Source organism: Gymnodraco acuticeps, unplaced genomic scaffold (genome assembly GCF_902827175.1).
Source record: "Gymnodraco acuticeps unplaced genomic scaffold, fGymAcu1.1, whole genome shotgun sequence".
NCBI classification, from domain to species: domain Eukaryota; kingdom Metazoa; phylum Chordata; class Actinopteri; order Perciformes; family Bathydraconidae; genus Gymnodraco; species Gymnodraco acuticeps.
In genome coordinates, this window is record NW_022990939.1 from 705,570 (window position 1) to 726,468 (window position 20,899).

Genomic DNA, 20,899 nt, shown 5'->3' on the forward strand with positions numbered 1-20,899 from the left:
CCAATTGCCACTTAAAGGGAAATGGAAACACTTTTCAAACTGCTTTCCATGCAACAATATTCCCATTAGGAAATGTATTTATCTAGTCTATTTCTAATGTAAACGATCGAGATACGCAAATTAATTTTTTGAAATACGTGCCTAATGACCATGGGCGCTTCCATTGCTCCGGGACTTTCCCAGTGACGTCACTGAGTGGGTACGGCTTCCTGGGCCAAAGCTCAATAACAAACAACATGGCGTGCTATGCACCAGTAGTTTACATTAAAATAAAACGGTCGTCGTCAGGAGTTTATTGTATTGCCCCAGGCTGCACAAATGGTATTATACGAAGAAGGAAGAAGTACATTTCCATAGGCTGCCACTAACGGATGAGAAGCTGCTCAAAGCATGGGTTATTTCCATGAAACGGTCCGATCCGCCGCTGAATCAGTACGCACGTGTGTGCAGCGAACACTTTAAAAATGACGATTATGTCCACAAAATGAGGTTTGATGAGTCTGGATGCCTGGTTCAATACAAAACATCGGATTTGAAGCCAGGATCTGTTCCCACAATATTCGATTTCTCAACGTATGCAGTCGGGAACACCGACCGTCCCAGCACGTCGGCCGCGCAAGACAATGACAGTGTCAACAAACGGGAAGTTCGAGCCACCAAACGAGTTGCTTCAGCTGCCGAGAGAGAGGTAAATATTGCAGCACTACCAGATTACTAGCTCACACATGTATTTACTGACACAGTGTGACCTTATTAATTAACGCAATCGCGTCCAAACTAAATGGTAGCTATTATTATGACGTACAATGGAGAATTGGGGGTGTTCTATAGCTCAACTAATTAAACTGGCATACACACGTTCATCTGTCGAAAACAGCCCTAAAAAGGCTAGTATTGCTGGACTAGGTGTTCAATGGATGGTATTGCCAAGATGTATGAGGTGTTGGAAAATAATACAAAATATATGTCAACTGACCACTGGTACATGTGGTAGCCTGGTAGGAGTATACTTCATCAAAATGACTGCCCATCCTTAGCCCTGCTTGAGTATTTTCTGAACATGTGCTTAATAATAACACAATCCTTTATAAATAATATATTTTGCTCTGAGTAATAACAGTTTGAGAGTTTGCTTAAATAGTCTTCAAAAACAAATATTTTCCTATTTTTTTCCAACGGCCGAGATACACATAGGTCTACATAATTATAGAGCATCTCCATGGAGCTCAGGCTGATTGTTTGCTCTCTGATGGGCTGTGGTGGCTCGATCACGTTCTTTTAATTCTTAGGTTTCTATGAACAGTTTCTTTATTTTACCATTATGGAATAATCACATTGGTAAATAGTGGCGATGGGGTTTTTCCGGCTAACTTATCATAGTCATGATTTTGAATATTTCTAGTTCACCTTAACCTGTAACATATTTATATTGTTTTGTTTCAGGTCAAACGAGCTGTCCATACTGCTGCAGGATTGTTGTCCTGTCAGACAGAAGATACATCCTGCATAGGTGCTGATGATGCAAGTGATGATTCCCAGGTACTGGAGGCACACACAACTAAACGTGGGCAGTCAGTGACTGTGGCCACACAGACGGAACCACTGGAACCATGCCCGTGTAAAACTGTGACTTTGGTGAGTGTGCAGACTGGGACCGATGACATCAACAACAGTCAGTTGCTCAGTCATGATCATCCATATTGCGTCAGCAGGGACATTGCTGGTGGATCCGCCACACTGGCACCTGCAGATGCAATGGCCAAAGCACCACCGAGTCCAACAGCTGATGTGTCAATGCCTGAAAAAGATGCTTCCAGCTCTGGGGAGAGCATTCCAGGTACTGAGCCTTCTTCGTCGGACTACAGCCCTACTGAAGATGACATTATACAGAATGACAGCGAAGACAGCGAGGATGATGGAGAACATTCAGTGGATGGCGGAGAAGATCCAGTGTCAGACAAAAAATATCTGGTATCCCATGCACAACTGATGAAGCTGTTTTGTGTATGCAACTTTGCCGGATGCGGAAAATGTGTGATCAGCAGGCCGTACTGTTCAGCCAAAGGCTTTGGACTGACAGTGAAAACTGACTGCATAGATGGCCATGAATTTGTGTGGACTTCTCAACCCCTCTTAAATGGCACAATGTCCTGCAACCTGTTAGTGCCAGCCGCGATTTTCCTGACTGGAAATGCTTATGGCCCATTTTCTGAGATATGCCAGTGTCTGGGCCTGGAATAACTCTCGACAAGACACTGCTATAACATCCAGAGAGTGTATGTGCTGCCGGAAGTTACCAGTGTCTGGAACTTGCACAATTAGGCAGTGATGGCAGCAACTGGCGATCAGGTTGTCACTGTGTCAGGCGATGGGCGATGTGACAGCCCTGGTCATTGTGCTACGTTTGGAACGTACACCATGCTTGATATCAACTCAAGGCTCATCATTGCCCAGCAGACAGTGAAGGTGACAGAGGTCAAAAATAGCTACTGGTTGGAGCCTGTTGGACTTGAAAGATGTATTTCCAAACTACAGGTATTCTATTGTTAGTTTGTTTATTTCACAGGTAAATAGTACATGTAGTATTGCTACAATATATTGTATAATCTTTTGTCTAATTTTAAATAACGATTGTCAATTTGGAATAGAAAGGTTGTGATGTCTAGCTGTCTGCCTGTGCCATTGTATGTATGGGATCTCTGCTGATAGCCAAAGATATATATTGTATGTAAATTTGTTACATGATATGCTAGAGAATTCCATGTTGCAAAAATTAATCCTACAATTGACTAAATTGTGATTTTACATGAGAAAATTGCCTGGCCCTCTAAGTTTGACTTGGACAAGGGGGGGGGGGGGGTGGCTGGCTGGCTATCAAACCCGTGTGATAGAAATTGAAGATGTTGGCTTTATTAAATTACATTTATGGTAAATATCTTTTCAGGATCACAATGTGACAATTTCCATACTAGCCACAGACTGCCACCCTGCAGTGCAGAAGATGCTACGTGAGGACCACAAGACCATCAAGCATGAGTTTGACTTGTGGCACATTGTGAAAGGTGTGAAGAAGCGGATGCTGCAGAGCAGGAATACCGAGCTGAAGGAGTGGGTGCCAGGGGCGGGGCTTCAGGGGGGGCTGTAGGGGCAGGGCTCCCCGGGCCCTGGACGGTCGGGACCCAATGGGGGCCTGTCGCCGAGGCAGCAGGCTCCTGTTATGGAAATCTAAAAACCCCAATACTGTAGAGTACAAGTCAGAAAACAAATAAATGGTGAAACAGACAGAGTTGTCTTTCCGGTGATGTTTATTCGAATAAACATCAGATACAATAAAATATAGACACAGGTCTCACAGAGTATAGGATAGTCTGCGCGAGTGTGCGCAGTTCAATATTATAGCGAAGCTTATATAGTAGAAATGATGAGAAGGTAAGAAATCTGTCTTCACACGGTCACATTGTTATTAGACACCTGGCCTTGAGCTGTAGAAGTTCTCGTGTGACTTTGTGTGAGTCTCAACCTAGTAGCCAAAACAGCTCTGTGGCCTTGAAGTAGGACAGATAGAGCAAACAGCACATCTAAACCAAATGAGAAGCATTTGGTTTTAACATATCAGGATATTAGGAAATTTCCACTACATTCCCCCCTTTTGATCATACTTGATCAATAAAAAACAAATGACAGGATAGACTGATATAACACATCAATGAATACACTCCATCACTGGTTTAAGTAAACACATCACAAATATATCATAGAAAACTGGCTGTTTGTGTGGAGGACAGACTCCAATATAATGTAAGCATAAGAGGAGAGTACACTCGATTCACATGATTATATTGATTATATTGTAGTGTCGGAATCAGACTCTTCTGATTCTAGCTGGTCTATCTCACTGTGGCGCAAAGGATTGTCTTGTAATGGAATAGCAGTACACTGAACGAAAGCTGAGGATACCATGCTGGAAACGCACTTCTTCAGTATTGGGATAATCAAACAGACATATAATATGACACAGGTCAAGAGCAAATTGCTGCATGAGCATGTTCCTAGAGGCTATTATGAATGGGGGCAATGCCTGGAAGCCTTGCGTCGTCTCGTAAGTGAGGTTCTCTAGTCGAACATGTAAGGTATCTATGTTATGGGCATTGTTTACTGTACCCCACCATGGAAACAAGCCACCAAAGAATTTAACTCCAGTGGACGTCAGCTCTCTTTTTACCTTGTGGTGGTCCGGGTGTTGGAACTCTGGGTAATGATGTGTCGTGTACATTAAGGACGTGAGGACCGTGACTGCTGGATTCAAATCCACTAGAGTGCATGTACCTATCCAGAGGGGAGCCAGCATCTGATAGAGCTTGTCGCCGCACAACCAAACGTAATCTTGTGGCGCGCTAAACCCAGCATCACTGGGCCAGGCCAGTTGGAGGGAAGTATGGTTAACATCAGGGAATGCTACGTTAGAAAGGATTCTTTCAGGGACACTGAATATGCAATACGAGCTATTGTAAACACCGTAACTGCACGTATTCTGTAGGATACGAGTACAACCAGTAGTAGTACCTAGGGAAAAATAAGGTGGTGTAAGAGACGTTTTATGGTATACTCTCTGGATACAAATGCTGTGTTTCATCCCTCTCAAATGGCTGGGGTGCACATGGCTGACCGGTTGGTACTTTGCGTATGTGGTATCAACCGTATATGCACGCAAAAGGGAGTTAGACTTATTACTGCATGGTGGAGGAAGCTGCCTGGCATAACGCCACTCGGTTACGCGGTCTTCCCCCTCGATGGGCCTTGTCAGAGCCATAAACGCACAGAGGTGTTCAACCTGGGTCAGAGAGCGCGGACGAACTGGCACTGACATTGATGAGTCCTGGGGAAAAAGGGTGCATGCATAACATGAACCATTTTGTCCTGCGGCCTGCAAGAATGATCTCAGAGTGTGCCACCAAACGTTACCGGTGTTTCCATTACTGGTCTGAACCACATCAATGTTGTTATGGTCGTTATTGCCTATGTATAGGTTACGTTTTAGAAGTGTAGATGTACCTATGGATGTCAATGTTTGTGTCAAAGGCGGTTTATCCTTTTTGGGGGTCTGAGTTTTGGGCGCAATGTCTATGTAAAATGTGCCACACGGGTCGGTGCCGGATACATACATACATACAACATAATAACCCCCGTCTGATATCTGGGCAGCCTGTAGTTGCAACAGGACAACGGGGCTCGATGAATTGACTTTGGAGATAGACAATCTCCCTTTTATGTTTGTTTTGTCGTCCCATAGGGTATAACCCCAATCGGTGTATGCGGTGGTCCATAAAACAAAAGCCCAGCCCCCTGAGCAGTGATTGGCGGTTTGACCAAAACTGCCTTCGACATAGCATATGTAGGCGTCCGCCCACCCCAGTTTCTTAGGGTCGGAGCAATGCATGTAGTCGCACGGGTCTAACTGCACTGTGCTATCTTCCCCATCCCTTAGAGCAGGGGTGGCCAACCAGTCAGAGGTTAAGAGCCACATTTGTTCTATGTTACTGCAAAGAGCCACATCAAACACACAGTCACTGATACCGCTTGTTTCAGTGTTTTGTTTTCTGGAGACAAGATTTCAACCACGTCACTGATGCATTTTTGTGGCATTGGGATATTTTTTTTTTAAATCCTCTGGAGCAGAGAGGAGCTGTGGATTATTGTTATTGATTAATGCATCAGTGTTTCTTAGGGTCAAAAACACTAAACTCACAACTTCAAATGAAAGCGTTTAGTTTATTTAATAAAAGAGCACATGTTCAATGTGAAAAGTGACAGTAGTTATAGATTATTTGCAATTTGGTGCGATATATATATATTTTTTTTAATTATATATTTTTTTTAAACACCTTGAATTTCAGGGGGGGGCGCGGGGCTCCGTTGGCGGGGTGCAGCGCCCTTCCAAGACAATGGTAGGGGAAACACTGGATAGTAGTGTTTAATCAACGATAGGTTTTCCCCCCCTCAAAAAGTGATTGGTTCACTGCATCGCAGGTATTATTGTGATTGGCTCTTGGGCCACATCAAAATTAGACGCGCTGTCATCCTCTCATACTGACACCTGACACCACACATACACACGTAGGGAGAGCCGGGACGAAAGTAACACGGGACGAAAGTAACACGGAACGAAAGTAACGGAGCAATTTTATCCGAGCCCAAACAACTTTGACCGGCCAAATTACGTCAGAATTATCAGCATTCAATACTTAACAGACCTACTAAATATCAGGTTTAACTGTCGTGTTGTCACGATACCAACATTTTGGTTTCGATACCAAGTCAAGAATTGCGATTCCGATTATTTTTCGATACTTTTCTTAAAAAAAGGGAAACAGTCTTAAATGTAATTATTGTGCTTTATTTCAGACCAGAACCAGAACCATAACACAACCTTTAAACAATGAGAACAATACATACAATAAATGACAAGAATTCGTATTAAATAAAATTAATACATTTCTTACAGACAGGCCTCGTGGTGTCCGTAGGCTTGCCCTCACTGTCAGAGATATAGCTAAAATACTTCCACATTTCGCTTCTGGCGTCTTTTTTGTCAACAAGCCGAGGGGCAGCGGCAGTTGCACTCCCACTTGCAGCCATGCTTCTCGTTTTCTCACATGCTCTGGCAGCTAGCGCGTGCATGAGAGAGGGGAGGCACTTAGAGCGTGCTTGAGAGGGGAGGCACTTGAGCGTGCTTTAGAGGGGCGGGACTGCAGGCACGGCTGCAGAGCAGGGAGTGGAAGCAGAGCGCTGAACACACACAGCTCTTATTTAAACGGCGCTTTCTCACCGGAGTACTTTCCGCCGTCATTCTTAAACGGAGGAATCGTAACGTTTTTAACGGCAGGGTATCGCGGTATACCTTTCAAGTATTGGTACACCGTGCACCACTAGTCAGGAGTCAGTGTCTCTCCCCCGAACTCACACATATAAAATTCAATATGAACTGAAGAGCCGCATGAAACTAGGCAAAGAGCCGCATGCGGCTCGAGAGCCGCAGGTTGGCCACCCCTGCCTTAGAGTAATGTTACCAATCCCTGTCTTGATCAGCCCCTCTTCCCATGTGGTTCGCCCTGCTTTCCCCATGTACCTCTTAGATACCTCGATTTTTGCTGACCTGCTGTGTGCTGACCATGAATACATAAAATATATAACTAGTCCTAACACAACTATCATGGCAAGTATGCAGAGGAACCATTTTGTGATTGTCCAGGCTCTCCAGTAGTATTGCTCACGGTTGCGTTGTCGTTTTCCCAGGCGAGTCGTCATCACGAGGTGGGAATGCTCCATGGGGTGTGTGTGTGTATTCCCTCGGTCGATGTTGTGACACGGAAAGTCAGACTCCGCACACCGGTAACATAAATGAGGAACCAGAGAGCATATGGAACCGCTCAGCTGGCACTCGCTCGTGATACCTTGTGTGTAGTGTGTTTTGGTGTATGTAGTGCAAGTGTGGTGCAAGTTGGTGATTAGGACACATCACTTGTTGTCATCTACTTCTGTTGGTGATTAGGACACATGACTTGTTGTCATCTACTTTTGTTGGTGACTAGGACACGTCACTTGTTGTCTTCTGCTTCTACCGTTTCTCCTTTCCTGTGACTACGACCTTGCAGTGGCTGGCGTGGACCCACGTAGCTCTCTCTCGGCGACCTTGACCGCTGTCTGGTTGACCAGAAGCAGGTAGGGGCCAACGATTGGATTTCCAGCTCTTTCTCCGGAAATCCTTGACCAGCACGAAGTCGCCGGGTTGGAGATGGTGAAGTGGACCAGTGGCAGTCGCTAAAGTGGATGACAGGTTAACATACAACATAGCAACATAGCATCCTCACACAAAGTTGTGGAGGGAAGAGGACATCCTGGAGCCTTGAGTCCAATCTGTGGAGGAGCCCCAAAAAGGATTTCAAATGGCTGAGTTGGCTCCGTGTTCGTTCCCACATCCTCATGTACATCAGCACAATGGACAGAGCTTGTGTCCATGACAGACCTGTGTCTGCACAGCATTTTGCTAGTTTGTTTTTGATTGTGCCGTTCTCTCTTTAGCAAAATGTGAACCGTTGTTCTAATTTAAGATGTTCTCTGATGGGCTAAGCTCAATGAAATCCAGCATTAGGTGCTCAAATGAATTTTGCTTAATGCAAATTACCCCCCTTCACCCCCCTTCAGAACCACTCCTGATTTATAGCCTCTAACATCCCCCCTTTTGACACATTGTCCAACCCATGTGTCAAAAACAGCCCCAACAGCCTTCCACCGAGCCTTCTCAACTGGTGTAGCTAGCTGCTGAAGTGACGACATGTTGTCAGTGAAGGAGGAGACAGGCATTCTAACAAATGAGTGTAAGGTGCATGAGGTGCGAGAGGAATCAGACTCTTCCTTTGCGGCTGAGTCAGCAGGTAAATTAGCAGACCCAATTTCTTAGGGGAACTGGGTCTGTACTGCTTGCAGAAATTGTCTACACTTCCAAATAGCCACAAAATCGTGCACTACCCCAAAAGCATAGCGTGAGTCAGTGTAAATAGTCACGGTTTTGCCTTCTGCAAACGTGCAGGCTTCAGTTAGTGCGATGAGCTCTGCTGCTTGTGCTGAGACATGGGATTGGTCCGGAACGGAGTACAGCAGAATCTGAAACAACAGAAAAACACCCCACCCGATTAGTGCCCCCTTGGTCGCGAGAGGCAGACCCATCAACATACAAAATGAGGTCAGCCTTGGTCAGAGGAACGTCTTTTAAGTCCGGTCTAGGTGTGCACACAGTCGTGTTCGTCACCTTCAGGCAAAGGTCAATAAGAGGGTTCTTACACCTTTTCCAAAATCAAATTCAAGCACTTTTCAAGCATCTTATAGCTGTTGTAAATTACATATTTATATGCACATACTCAAATGAGTATTTCCCTACCTCACATTAACTCAGATGTTCTTTATGCTATAAACAACCACATGTGTGTTTCGTGATAGCATTCTACACGAGGATGAAAAATTAAAGAAAAGAAAACTAAGTTTAATATTAATATCAAAATGAGTGATCTGTACATCTAAAAACCCAATTCAGAGCTGGAGAATCCAATTCAAGCGACCTTTCACCTCCACTTAATTAAATGCACTGGTTGCAAGATAAAAAATGTGAGTTAATTGATTTTAGATAAACAGTTTAAGTTGCAACTTAATCGTGTCATTTGAACTCTGATTTCTGCATTAATTGACTTCACCCTAAATTCAAGTTGAGGTATTGTAATGCAATTGGCTTGATAACTTAATTGTTCTACACCTTGAGTTAAGGTCTTGTCATTCAAATACAACTTGAAATTCAAACTCTCCTGATTGAAATATCATGTGTTGAAATAAACAACTGCAGTTCAAAAATAAAAAGTGAATTGCCTAATATTTTTGTTGTGGAATCAATTAATTTCTTTCTTTAAAGGAAAAAACATGAATAAGCTAAAAGGAAAACCCTATTGAATACAATATTATTTGGAGCAACTTAATTTACAAATGGCTGTCCACTTAAAAACATCTGTTCATGTTCAACATGTGGTAATTAAGTATACACAACTTAAGATTACATTTAAATCATACGGTAAAACAAGTTGGAACGTTTGGAGTAATCAACTTAAAACTTGTGTTTATTCTACCAATTATTAAGTAAGTGGTAATTGAAAACACCTGATTGTAGAGGAAACGCCTTTTCCCCTAACTCAAATAACTTTGTTGCTCTAACAAAATGTCATTAGAAGTTGTCTTAACTCAATAACCATCGATGCAACCTATTGCCTTGATTCTCTTTGTTAAGCCAAGCATTTGTTTTTAGAGTGTACGTAGACTGGGTCTCCCATATAACATGGCTGAGCCGATATAAAAACAATCAGCCAAATAACTTCTCAAAACATCATTGATTACTATTTTTAAAAAAAATACTTTTAGGTTGGCAGTGAACATAAGTCAGAGGTACCTGGTGTACTTTTCCTTCACTTAATTATTTAATACCTTTAGCTACTTCACAGATGTGGATGAATGATGCTAAATATGATCAAGTGCCAAATCAGACCCCAGTTCCACCCGGAGCAAATCCACCAGCTACCCCGCAGCACACAAAGCCACCCAAACCAGCTGCACCTCTACCAGCCCCGAGAACACCCTCATGATCAACCACCACCGAACACATACACATCACTCTGAAATGGACCAATCCGCACAACGACCACCTCCACCGTCGCCACCCCCACCACACCCCGATAAGAACACCCCTCTACCTTTACTTGAGGAACATTTTGAATGCAGGACTTTTACTGTACCACTCTGGTACTTCTACTTTTACTCATGCACAACATCTGAGCACCTTAGTCTGAATTTCTAGCTACAAAATCACGCAGCGCTGCATACAAAATAACCTCACAATGGTAACAAGTGGAAAATAATATTTACAAATGTGTACAATGATTTGTAGGTAATTTTGACTACTCAAAACACCTGACTTATACAAAGGAAGACTGTGTTCATTCTACAATTACATGGGATTAAAGTAACATGTAGTTTTACTTGTATAATATTTCCATTTTGTATAAAAGACCGTTTGTTTTCATCTGTTTTAGAATAAACAAAGTATTGGCTTCAGAATACCAAACTTGTTTCGGCAAATTCAGATGATAAATACAACTTTGAAGCTTGTAACGGCATAATTACAAGCAGAGAACGGAGTAATGTAACATCACAACAAGCATAACAACAGCCGTGTGTTATGAACACTGCTGTGGGTGCGCAAATCATGAGGTCATCAAACTGGCCTTGTATGAGAGCGATGCCTTTAGAAACTTGGAGAGAGACCAACCTTGTACACAATGCCTGGTTGTACACAGTAGCCTTGACACAAACGTGTGAATGTGTAAGGTTTACCCTTATATTCAAATGTGAACAAAATTGACTGTCTTTGTGTACAGGAACACTGAAAAATGCATTTGAGAGATCTTATTACAGTAAAAAAAATGCTGCAGAGGCTGGAACTTAGGAAAGAATCAGATAAGGACTTGGGACGAGCGGGCATAGCTGCATAGCATTTACAGCTGTAAATCCTGGACAAATCTCCACTCGTCAGGAGGTTTTGTCTCTGATCTTTTGACAGGAAACACTGGAGTGCGTACCGGAATCGTTACACGGAATAATGACCCCTTGTTTAAACAGAGAGGTAAACACTGGCTGAATTCCATCAACAGCTTCACGTTTCAATGGGTACGGGGGTTGATTTGAACGGAACGTGGACATTAAACATACGTCATATCTGTGAGCTGCCCAGAGTGAGTATGGCCCATCTGAAAGCGCGGCAGGAAGCTCAGAGATATGAGAATTACCCCATCATCCTCAACCAACAGCAATGTGCGCAGAACGGCTACGTTTGTGCACATTTTCATCTTATACATGTCACCTGACATATAGTACATAACATATTCTGTGTGTGTAGATGTCCAATCAGTGAATGACTCCAAATCTTTAACGATTGGATCCAAATCCCTCTATCTATCAGTGGGGCCCCTGGCTAGTGAAATGTGTGGACCGCCCCTGGGATTTGACACAGTTTGTATTGTGTGGGTGTGCAACAGGAACCAGCGCTACGCAGCAAACTCCAAGCATAGTCTTAAGCATGAGCTCCTCATTCACACATTCTAACAGAAAAACTCATCATAGCATTTACACAGATTAACAACATTAACAACGTTAGCACGTATAATGCAAATGAGAAGCCTCCATGAACACAGCAGGTGGAAAAACACGTTGATCAGTCAAACGCAACAACGCCTGAGAATCAGGATATGTCAGCAGCCATTTAATACACATTCACACAGTCTTTATCATCAAAAGTTTTTGAACCATCGTAGGAGATGGCTGCCGGACTTTAAACCCCTCATTTGTGGAATAAATGAGGCCTAAGCCGAACCGGAGTTTCAGATCTCTGCCCAGTAAATGTATTAGACAGACGGAGGATAAAAGAAACTGTTTTTTTACTGATGTGGGAAATGGATTGACTATCATCACCGTTATCTCCACTCTGAAGTGATACAAAAACTTCTCCTTTACAGTCACCCCAGCCGCTCCTATTGAGTGCATACATCTACCACTAAATTTGCAATCAGGCAAATCTGCCCTTTTTACTATAGAACATCAACACCCATGATAGCTAAAGTTAGTGTGGGACATTTCTCAAATGCTGTTTCACTGTCATATTTCAAATATGTACCCTCTTTAACCACAGGCATGTCTTCTACATTTTCCAATTTTCAAAAGCATGATGTGTGTGTATGTATTCACTTCCCTGGTTCGATGATGCTGGCTGAATTTCCATCTCGCTCGATCGGGTCCCCTCCTCCCCATCTGGTGTAGGTCAGTCTGATTGTGAATGACGTCCTTGCTGTCCCCCTCTCTCCCTCCACTCGCCAGTGTTCTGTGAGCAGTCCCATAATCCAATGTTCAACACTGCCACACTTGAAACATCTTTCTCAAATGAAGGTCTTGCTTCTCGTCTTCTGCCTCGGAAAACCTCTTCTGCCTCTCCCTCGGTATTGTGACCGGCCAGCATTCTGCGTAGCTTGCGCTGTGTCTGTGAGTCCGTTGAGAAAGGCATTACTGAGGTGTGTTGCCCAAACACTTGCTTGGGCTTGGGTTTGTTTATCCCGCTGTTGTCCCCATCTACTTGGGCTGATGGGGGTGGCGAGCTTGGAGTTGACTGCATGGCTGGGGCTTGTAGTGGCGGTGGAGGTGGAGGTGGGCCAGCCGGATTGCCAGGGTTGTACCCCGGGGGAGGGAAAGGATACCCAGTCGAGGAGAGGTCATTCAGGCCTGCAATGGAAGAACACAGAGATGTCTGGGGTTTACATGGTTTTGGAAATAATTTATTTTCCTTCTTTTCTTCACATTCATCTTCAACCTTAATATTTTCTTTAATGCCCAATGCCAACTGCCTTCTTTCACAGCATTCTGCTTAATCCTCCCAGTATTTATTATAAACACTTTCTGTGAGTGTCCAGTTTTCTATATAAGTCTTTTACTTTAACTTTATTTGTATCTCTACTTCTTTCTTGAATAATAAATGTATTCTTTAGTTTCTTGATTTTTAATTTACTCAAAAACCTCCCTTTGGAAATCCGAACATTTCCGTCCATATATTTAATTTAGACAGACTGTTTTCACCATATTTTACTCTCATGACGTCTACAATCGGGCCCTCAGGAGGGTGTACAAGCCCCCTACTTTGCCTTGTTCCCATGACAAAATCACCATTTGTTTCACAGTACAAATCGTGCAAAAACTAATCGTAAACCCACTTTCTACGACGGGATAAACCCTATGTGATGTTTGTTTCACAGTACAACTCACGTAAAAAACTAATCGTAAACCCACTATCTACGACGGGATAACCCCTATGTCAGGGGTGGCCAACCAGTCAGAGGTTAAGAGCCACATTTTTTCTATGTTACTGCAAAGAGCCACATCAAACACACAGTCACTGATACCGCTTGTTTCAGTTTTTTGTTTTCTGGAGACAAGATTTCAACCACGTCACTGATGCATTTTTGTGGCATTGGGATATTTTTTTTTTAAATCCTCTGGAGCAGAGAGAGGAGCTGTGGATTATTGTTATTGATTAATGCATCAGTGTTTTTTAGGGTCAAAAACACTAAACTCACAACTTAAAATGAAAGCGTTTAGTTTATTTAATAAAAGAGCACATGTTCAATGTGAAAAGTGACAGTAGTTATAGATTATTTACAATTTGGTGCTATATATATATTTTAAAAAAAAAAGTATATATATATATTTTTTAAACACCTTGAATTTCAGGGGGGCGCGGGGCTCCGTTGGCGGGGCTCCGTTGGCGGGGCGCAGCGCCCCTCCAAGACAATGGCAGGGGAAACACTGGATAATGTTTAATCAACGATAGGTTTCCCCCCCCTCAAAGGTGATTGGTTCACTGCATCGCAGGTATTATTGTGATTGGCTCTTGGGCCACATCAAAATTATACGCGCTGTCATCCTCTCACACTGACACCACACATACACAACATACATAACACGGGACGAAAGTAACGGAGCGATTTAATCCGAGCCCAAACAACTTTGACCGGCCAAATTACGTCAGAATTATCAGCATTCAATACTTAACAGACCTACTAAATATCAGGTTTAACTGTCAGGAGTAGCTAGTGTTGTCACGATACCAACATTTTGGTTTTGATACCAAGTCAAGAATTGCGATTCCGATTATTTTTCGATATTTTCTTAAAAAAAGGGAAACGGTCTTAAATGTAATTATTGTGCTTTATTTCACACCAGAACCATAACCATAACACAAACGTTTAAACAATGAGAACAATAAATAAAATAAATGACAAGAATTCGTATTAAATAAAATTAATAAATGTCTCACAGACAGGCCTCATGGTGTCCGTAGGCTTGCCCTCACTGTCAGAGATATAGCTCAAATACTTCCAAATTTCGCTTCTGGCGTCTTTTTGTCAACAAGCCGAGGCGCAGCGGCAGTTGCACTCCCACTGGCAGCCATGCTTCTCGTTTTCTCACATGCTCTGGCAGCTAGCGCGTGCATGAGAGAGGGGAGGGACTTAGAGCGTGCTTGAGAGGGGAGGGACTTAGAACGTGCTTGAGAGGGGCGGGACAGCAGGCACGGCTGCAGTGCAGGGAGTGGAAGCAGAGCGCTGAACACACACGGCTCTTATTAAAACGGCGCTTTCTCACCGGAGTACTTTTCCCCGTCATTCTTAAAGTACCGATACTAATGAAACGGAGGAATCGTAACGTTTTTAACGGCAGGGTATCGCGGTACCTTTCAAGTATCGGTACACCGTGCAACACTAGTAAGGAGTCAGTGTCTCTCCCCCAAACTCACACATATAAAATTCGATATGAACTGAAGAGCCGCATGAAACTAGGCAAAGAGCCGCATGCGGCTCGAGAGCCGCGGGTTGGCCACCCCTGCCCTATGTGATGTTTGTTTCACAGTACAACTCACGTAAAAAACTAAATCGTAAACCCACTTTCTACGACGGGATAACCCCTTCTTCGAGTAGCCCTTCTCATAAACGTCATGGAGTTTTAATTACGTTTAACTTTAAACAATTTAGACATTGTACATCTCACCCAGTATTGGAAAGCCTTTCTAAGTCCGTTTGGTCTCGTGAAGTCAATCAGTTCCACCCCCGCCGCTGGTCCTCTCGTCCCGTACTGTTTTTGTTGCGGGGTAGAGGGAATCCGAGGATTCTGTAGCGACCAACCAGCGTTCGTAGGTGTTCCCAATCGAACTTGCAGAGACCCTGCTCGCAGCGCCAATTGTTATGGAAATCTAAAAACCCCAATACTGTAGAGTACAAGTCAGAAAACAAATACATGGTGAAACAGACAGAGTTGTCTTTCCGGTGACGTTTATTCGAATAAACATCAGATACAATAAAATATAGACACAGGTCTCACAGAGTATAGGATAGTCTGCGCGAGTGTGCGCAGTTCAATATTATAGCGAAGCTTATATAGTAGAAATGATGAGAAGGTAAGAAATCTGTCTTCACACGGTCACATTGTTATTAGACACCTGGCCTTGAGCTGTAGAAGTTCTCGTGCGACTTTGTGTGAGTCTCAACCTAGTAGCCAAAACAGCTCTGTGGCCTTGAAGTAGGACAGATAGAGCAAACAGCACATCTAAACCAAATGAGAAGCATTTGGTTTTAACATATCAGGATATTAGGAAATTTCCACTACATTCCGCCCCCGAGATATTCGGGCGGGCCCTGCTGCCTCGCGCCACTGAGTGCACTGACGTTCGTGGTCATATTAGGTATAAAGCATTGTAGCCTATAATATGAGTTGAACTTGTTCTGCTATTTTCACACTCACATTTAACATTAAAACATGAAAAATGGCAAGTGAATCCCTTCTATTGTCTCCAAATGTATTTTGGGCAAAATCGTCATCAACAGCCGTCCATCAACACCATACGTAAATGAACGTCAACGTCATCATCAATCACTTGTCATTCAACAGAGCACTGCCTAAGCATGAGCAGTTATAAACACAAAAGTGGAGCTACAAAATGCAAAGAAAAAGATAAAAAAGGAGGACCAAGGAAAAGCCAAATTGTCCAAGCTCGATGGATATTTTTTTCGCCAGCCGTGTTTCATCCCCGAGCCCGCCAACAACGTTAGTGGGGGTTAGCCAGATTTACAGGTAGGCTACAATCACGGCCACACACTGTCAACAAGAAAATGTGAGTTTGTGGTAAATGTTGATATCATATGGTTGTTGTTACTTCGTGTAGCTCGGCCGCCTAGCTTATTTCCTTTTCTGTCTCTCGGCTGTAGTGATGATAATAGGGACGACTCAGCAGCTGCTAGCTGCTAGCTGCTCGTCTAGAGGAGAGCCAGGCCTGACGCTTGACCAGCCGCACCCCTCCCCCTCCGGCTCCTTACTGGCTGCGCCGCAAGGTGAAGAAGTACCGGACACTCTTGCCCTGGCTACTAAATGGGGAAGTCAAACACAGTTTGAAACAACCAGGGCCAGGAAAGTTAAGAGACACTTTGATGAACTTTCTGAAGACAGCCGCCTCACTGACGCAGAGAGCAACTTTCGGGTGACCGTTTTCAATGCATGTCTCGATATAATCATCCAGCAACTGTCCCAAAGATTCACCAGTTTAAATGAAACTGTGAACATGTTTGAGGCAATTCACCCCAACACACTACTGCAAGCAAAGGATGAGGATTTACACCAAGCTGCTCAGCGGCTTAGAGAGCACTACAGTCGGGACATCGCCGCCAGCTTCCCTGGCCAGCTGCTTTCTTTCAGAACCTGTTTCAGGGACCAAATACAAAAACTAAAATCTGTCGCGGATCTGGTAAAAATGCTCATTGTTTACAACCCAGCAGTAACATCTACATTCAGTGAGGTTTGCACAGCCTTCATCTTATTTCTGACTCTTCCTGTCACCGTGGCAACCGCCGAGCGCTCTTTCTCCAAATTAAAACTCATCAAAAACTATTTGAGGAGCACGATGGGACAGGAGAGACTGAGTGGACTGTTCTTGCTGTCCATCGAAAGTGACCGAGCCAAGAAATTGGACATACAGCATATTGTGGACAAGTTCGCGGAGCGCAAGGCTCGCCGAGTAGGCCTACCCTTCAAGTAGTGGTGAGTACACTTCAAATTTAATTTGTACAGTAGCCTACTTGTACGTGAATGTATGGGCCGCCGTGCCAATTTTACACTGCTCTGCTCTCATGGTGGCTGTCCATGGTGAATGGTGTGTCAGAAATGTAGTCATTTTATTAGGCTATGTTTTCATTGTCCTTGTGGTTTGTTGGACTTTATGTCATGTTATATCATTATTATCTCTGTTATATATTTCGTTTCTATACCCTTTGTAAAAACGAAACCTTAAAGGGATAGTGGAAATGGAACCTCAAATAGTTTCGTTTTAACTTATATACAAGCATAATTACTACCAAAACAATCACACCTGATTAAAAAAATATAATAATTGCCTTACGCATGTTAGAAGCACTTTATTGCAGCTTCCCCGAAGTTTTTTAGAAACGAAATGTTTCTCAGCCTAACCGGAAGTGACGAAAACTCAGGAAGACGATACGATAACAAACCATGGCGTCTATGCAGAATGAACGTGGAAGGGCAAATATACCAGACAAAGAAGAAGGATTGTACGAGGTATCCAGTGATGATAGCGAGTCAGAAACATCCTCTCGGCTTTCCTACGAAAATGTCGTTTTAGGAACTGAATCTGAATCCGGTTCAGTAAGCGACGATGGTGACAATATTGAGCCAGAAGATGGACCATTACGTCCTTATTTGTTCGAGCCCGAGCCCGAGGTGATGGTTCACGGCATGGGCAATGGCGAGGATGACCAGGACCAGGCGCCAGATGATGCACCCCTACGCACAAATAATCTTGACTGGTAGGTCCCTAAGCATAGCTCACGCATCTTAAGATCACCTGTAGCCTTTACAAATATTAATCATTGTTAACCAGTTAAGGCCGAAGGTCCCCCCAGTGGACCCCTCCCACAGTTTTTTTTCTCTCACATGTCTCAGGGCTTCTTAACATTTATGAAACTATTAATGTTTCATACCCTTTTAAAGGTAAGAAACTCCGCTAACTGACAATAAGAACAATTGTTAGCTAGAAAAAACACACGAGTAATACCAAGCCTTTGAATTAGCATTGAGCGAAACAATGCTAACTAATGCTAACGCTTTTTTACACACAACACACGGTAGAAATGCCCTTATTACTATCTTAACTGCACAAACAAGATATGCGATTTAAAGCTGAGACTCCACAGATTCCACACATGTAATGTCATCACTGTAAGACCTCGAATTCCTGGAGCTATCAGCCAGAAAAGAGAAAGTAAACAACATCCGGTTCCAAAAATATTACAATAATTACGTCTTACCTTTTTTGATTTGTGATCAAAAGTTGTGTTCAACGGAATAAAAACGCATCTCAAGGTTAATCCAATGTCGTTGTGTCACGTAGAATTTTTCTGTCGCACTACAGCCATACAAAACACATCTATTCACCATAATAAAGGTCGGCTATTCACATGCAAATGCTATTGAATGTCCGCTATTGTTTGTGCCCGTCTTCCTGAGCTCTCGTCATCACCCGAAGATTCCCGACGATTCCCGAAGTATTTAGTTTAATTGAGAGGGCGCAGTAAAATTGAAAATAAAATGAAACCAGGCGGATGAAATAAAAAAAAAATTGTTTAATATGCTTCTTTTTAATAAAAATACATAAGTTAAACCCAAAATTCGCGGATTTCCACTATCCCTTTAAATATTACACCTTTTTCTTTAGTTACTTTTCTTTCAAACATTGTTTTAAATTGTAATCTTACTGACTGAGCGACTTTTTACGCACGAGCGTCAGATTACCACCCCGGACTCCCGATATTTTTGTCAAGCTTTATTGGGTTTAAAGGGCCCGGTCATGTGGCCCCGCCCCCCGGCCCGGGTCTGATATGTGCCGCCAGTGGTGGGTGCGCATGGTATCCAACCATCTTTGGTACTGTGTGTGTACATGTGATGGTGACGCGTTACTGCTGAAGGAGAAATGGACGTACATCCTCCATCATATCATCAATGTTCACGAGTGGCTGTCGGCAGAGAAGATGCTGAAGTGTGAACACGAGCCTTATTCTGAAGAGGATGGGAGTTCCCGACCTTGGTTGGAGCGTTCATCCAAGGCCTTTGGCACTCTACAGAAAGTGGTCATGGACAAGAGACTGTTGAAAAAACTATAAGGTATTGTCTTAATTGCCCTTCTTCATTTATATATTCTGACCTTATAAATTCACCACAAAGCAGTATATTTATCTAAAGAGAATATATTCAACGGATGTAGCCCTGAACAAACAGTAAAATATGAAATTGAAAATATGTAAAAAATACAAACACATGCATAATTAATATCAGTATTTGAATTATCCACCAACCATGGGTGATTATTCAATAGTGATGTTTGAGAATTGCATGTCTGGCATCTCTCGAGTCCAATAGTTCGCAATCTGACAAATTAAGTAATAACAAAAATGCTAAATAATGCTGACATTCATGACCCACTCTGTTCAATTGCAGGTTACAGAAGGGATCCATACTGGCGAGCTGGAGAGCATCCATTCTTTGTATACAAAGTACGTTCCAAAGCGCAAGAAGTTCACGGAGGAGAGCTTTCAGGCACGCCTCGCTGCATTGGATCACAACCACAACATCGACCGTGAGCAGGCACAGACCAAGAAGGGGGCACTGCAGTTCAAACTGCAGTACTCGAAGCCTGCTGGAGGATATGTGGTGAAGGCGATGAAGACACCAAAAAGCTACAACTTCCGAAGAGAAATCATGGTAGGGGTAGTCGAGAGGTGTTTATCAGCATCGTCCATGAGGTCCGAACTTGCAGAACACCGTCATACAGATGCAGAGAAGGAGAAAAGGACACTTGGTGCGCATAAAGGCCTGGTAAAACCATCGAAGGAGGATGCTGTGGCACACCACCTAAGTCGATTTGTGAACAAGTAATGTCGGTCTCTATGTGTCTGTCGTATATACGAAGCCAGCCTGTGGGGCTCAATGTGTCTGTGGTGTATGAAGCTTAGTCAACCTGTGGGGCTCTGTGGCAAATAAATAAAGGACGTCTATGGCTGAAGTAATATATGTTGGTAGTATTTGTATATTATTATTTGAAGGGTAAAAACAGTTTGGTTCAGGAAAATGGTCTTTATTACTTTATGAACATCGAGCACTGAAAAACATTTGTAGAATCTAGTGAGATACATGTATATGCTTGATAATATAAGTTGTAAATACTGTTCTGATATATCACAAACATTGTATGAATGGTTCCATTATCAAAGTAGAATTTTCTTCGCTAGCCTAAATGTCACGATTTCACTGTCAAAGATTTGCCTTCCATGCATGGAATCATTGGTCACATCATATCCCTCCAGAATATTCAAATCCTTTGTAGGTTACTGATGGGTAGTGACTTTGTATCCGATTCACAACACAGGCAGGTATCGGCACTCTGTTCCCTTTTCCAAGGAAACCTCTAGTCCAGATGGTGAATTGCCGATAAGCTGTTAGTCTGTAGAGGCTGAAATAAATAGGATACACATATAAATACAAATCATTTAATTTAAAACAATTATATATTTGGTCCCCGGAATTCCCCACCCGGCCGGCGGATAATTAATTTTCTTTTGGCGAGTAATATCATATACAATAAATATTACGATCAATATCCATTGTAAAATGAATAAACTACCGGAATATTATAGCTGTAATTGGTGTTTCC

The 20,899-nt window shown here is 43.0% G+C and overlaps 2 protein-coding genes across 4 annotated transcripts; one reads left to right on the top strand and one right to left on the bottom strand.

Annotated features, from left to right (window-relative positions):
- Positions 1 to 221: 221 nt before the first annotated feature.
- Positions 222 to 20,555, top strand: LOC117558307. 3 transcript variants are annotated; one of them, XM_034234390.1, is made up of 5 exons: positions 222 to 688; positions 1,444 to 2,535; positions 2,945 to 3,108; positions 19,085 to 19,353; positions 19,687 to 20,555. In XM_034234390.1, exons 2-4 carry the CDS (start codon positions 2,329 to 2,331, stop codon positions 19,350 to 19,352), a joined length of 639 nt encoding a protein of 212 aa, XP_034090281.1. In that variant the 5' UTR covers positions 222 to 688; positions 1,444 to 2,328; the 3' UTR covers position 19,353; positions 19,687 to 20,555. The 3 variants fall into 3 exon arrangements, 2 of the variants coding, with proteins under 2 accessions (XP_034090281.1, XP_034090280.1); XR_004570821.1 differs by lacking the exons at positions 19,085 to 19,353; positions 19,687 to 20,555 and having other exon boundaries at positions 2,945 to 3,107; XM_034234389.1 differs by lacking the exons at positions 2,945 to 3,108; positions 19,085 to 19,353; positions 19,687 to 20,555 and having other exon boundaries at positions 1,444 to 2,818.
- Positions 3,761 to 7,852, bottom strand: LOC117558306. The gene is made up of 2 exons (XM_034234388.1): positions 7,052 to 7,852; positions 3,761 to 5,480 (listed from the first exon to the last, which is right to left on the bottom strand). The coding sequence occupies exons 1-2, from the start codon at positions 7,324 to 7,326 to the stop codon at positions 3,893 to 3,895; spliced, it is 1,863 nt and encodes a 620-aa protein (XP_034090279.1). The 5' UTR covers positions 7,327 to 7,852; the 3' UTR covers positions 3,761 to 3,892.
- Positions 20,556 to 20,899: the final 344 nt, after the last annotated feature.

Excerpts from the sequence above, each read along its gene's own strand:
- LOC117558306 (XM_034234388.1), bottom strand. The coding sequence starts at position 7,326 with ATGGAGCATTCCCACCTCGTGATGACGACTCGCCTGGGAAAACGACAA. Across the intron at positions 5,481-7,051 it reads ATTGGTAACATTACTCTAAG|GGATGGGGAAGATAGCACAG; the intron begins GCAGGGGTGGCC and ends CCCTGCTCTAAG.
- LOC117558307 (XM_034234389.1), top strand. The coding sequence starts at position 404 with ATGAAACGGTCCGATCCGCCGCTGAATCAGTACGCACGTGTGTGCAGC. Across the intron at positions 689-1,443 it reads CTTCAGCTGCCGAGAGAGAG|GTCAAACGAGCTGTCCATAC; the intron begins GTAAATATTGCA and ends GTTTTGTTTCAG.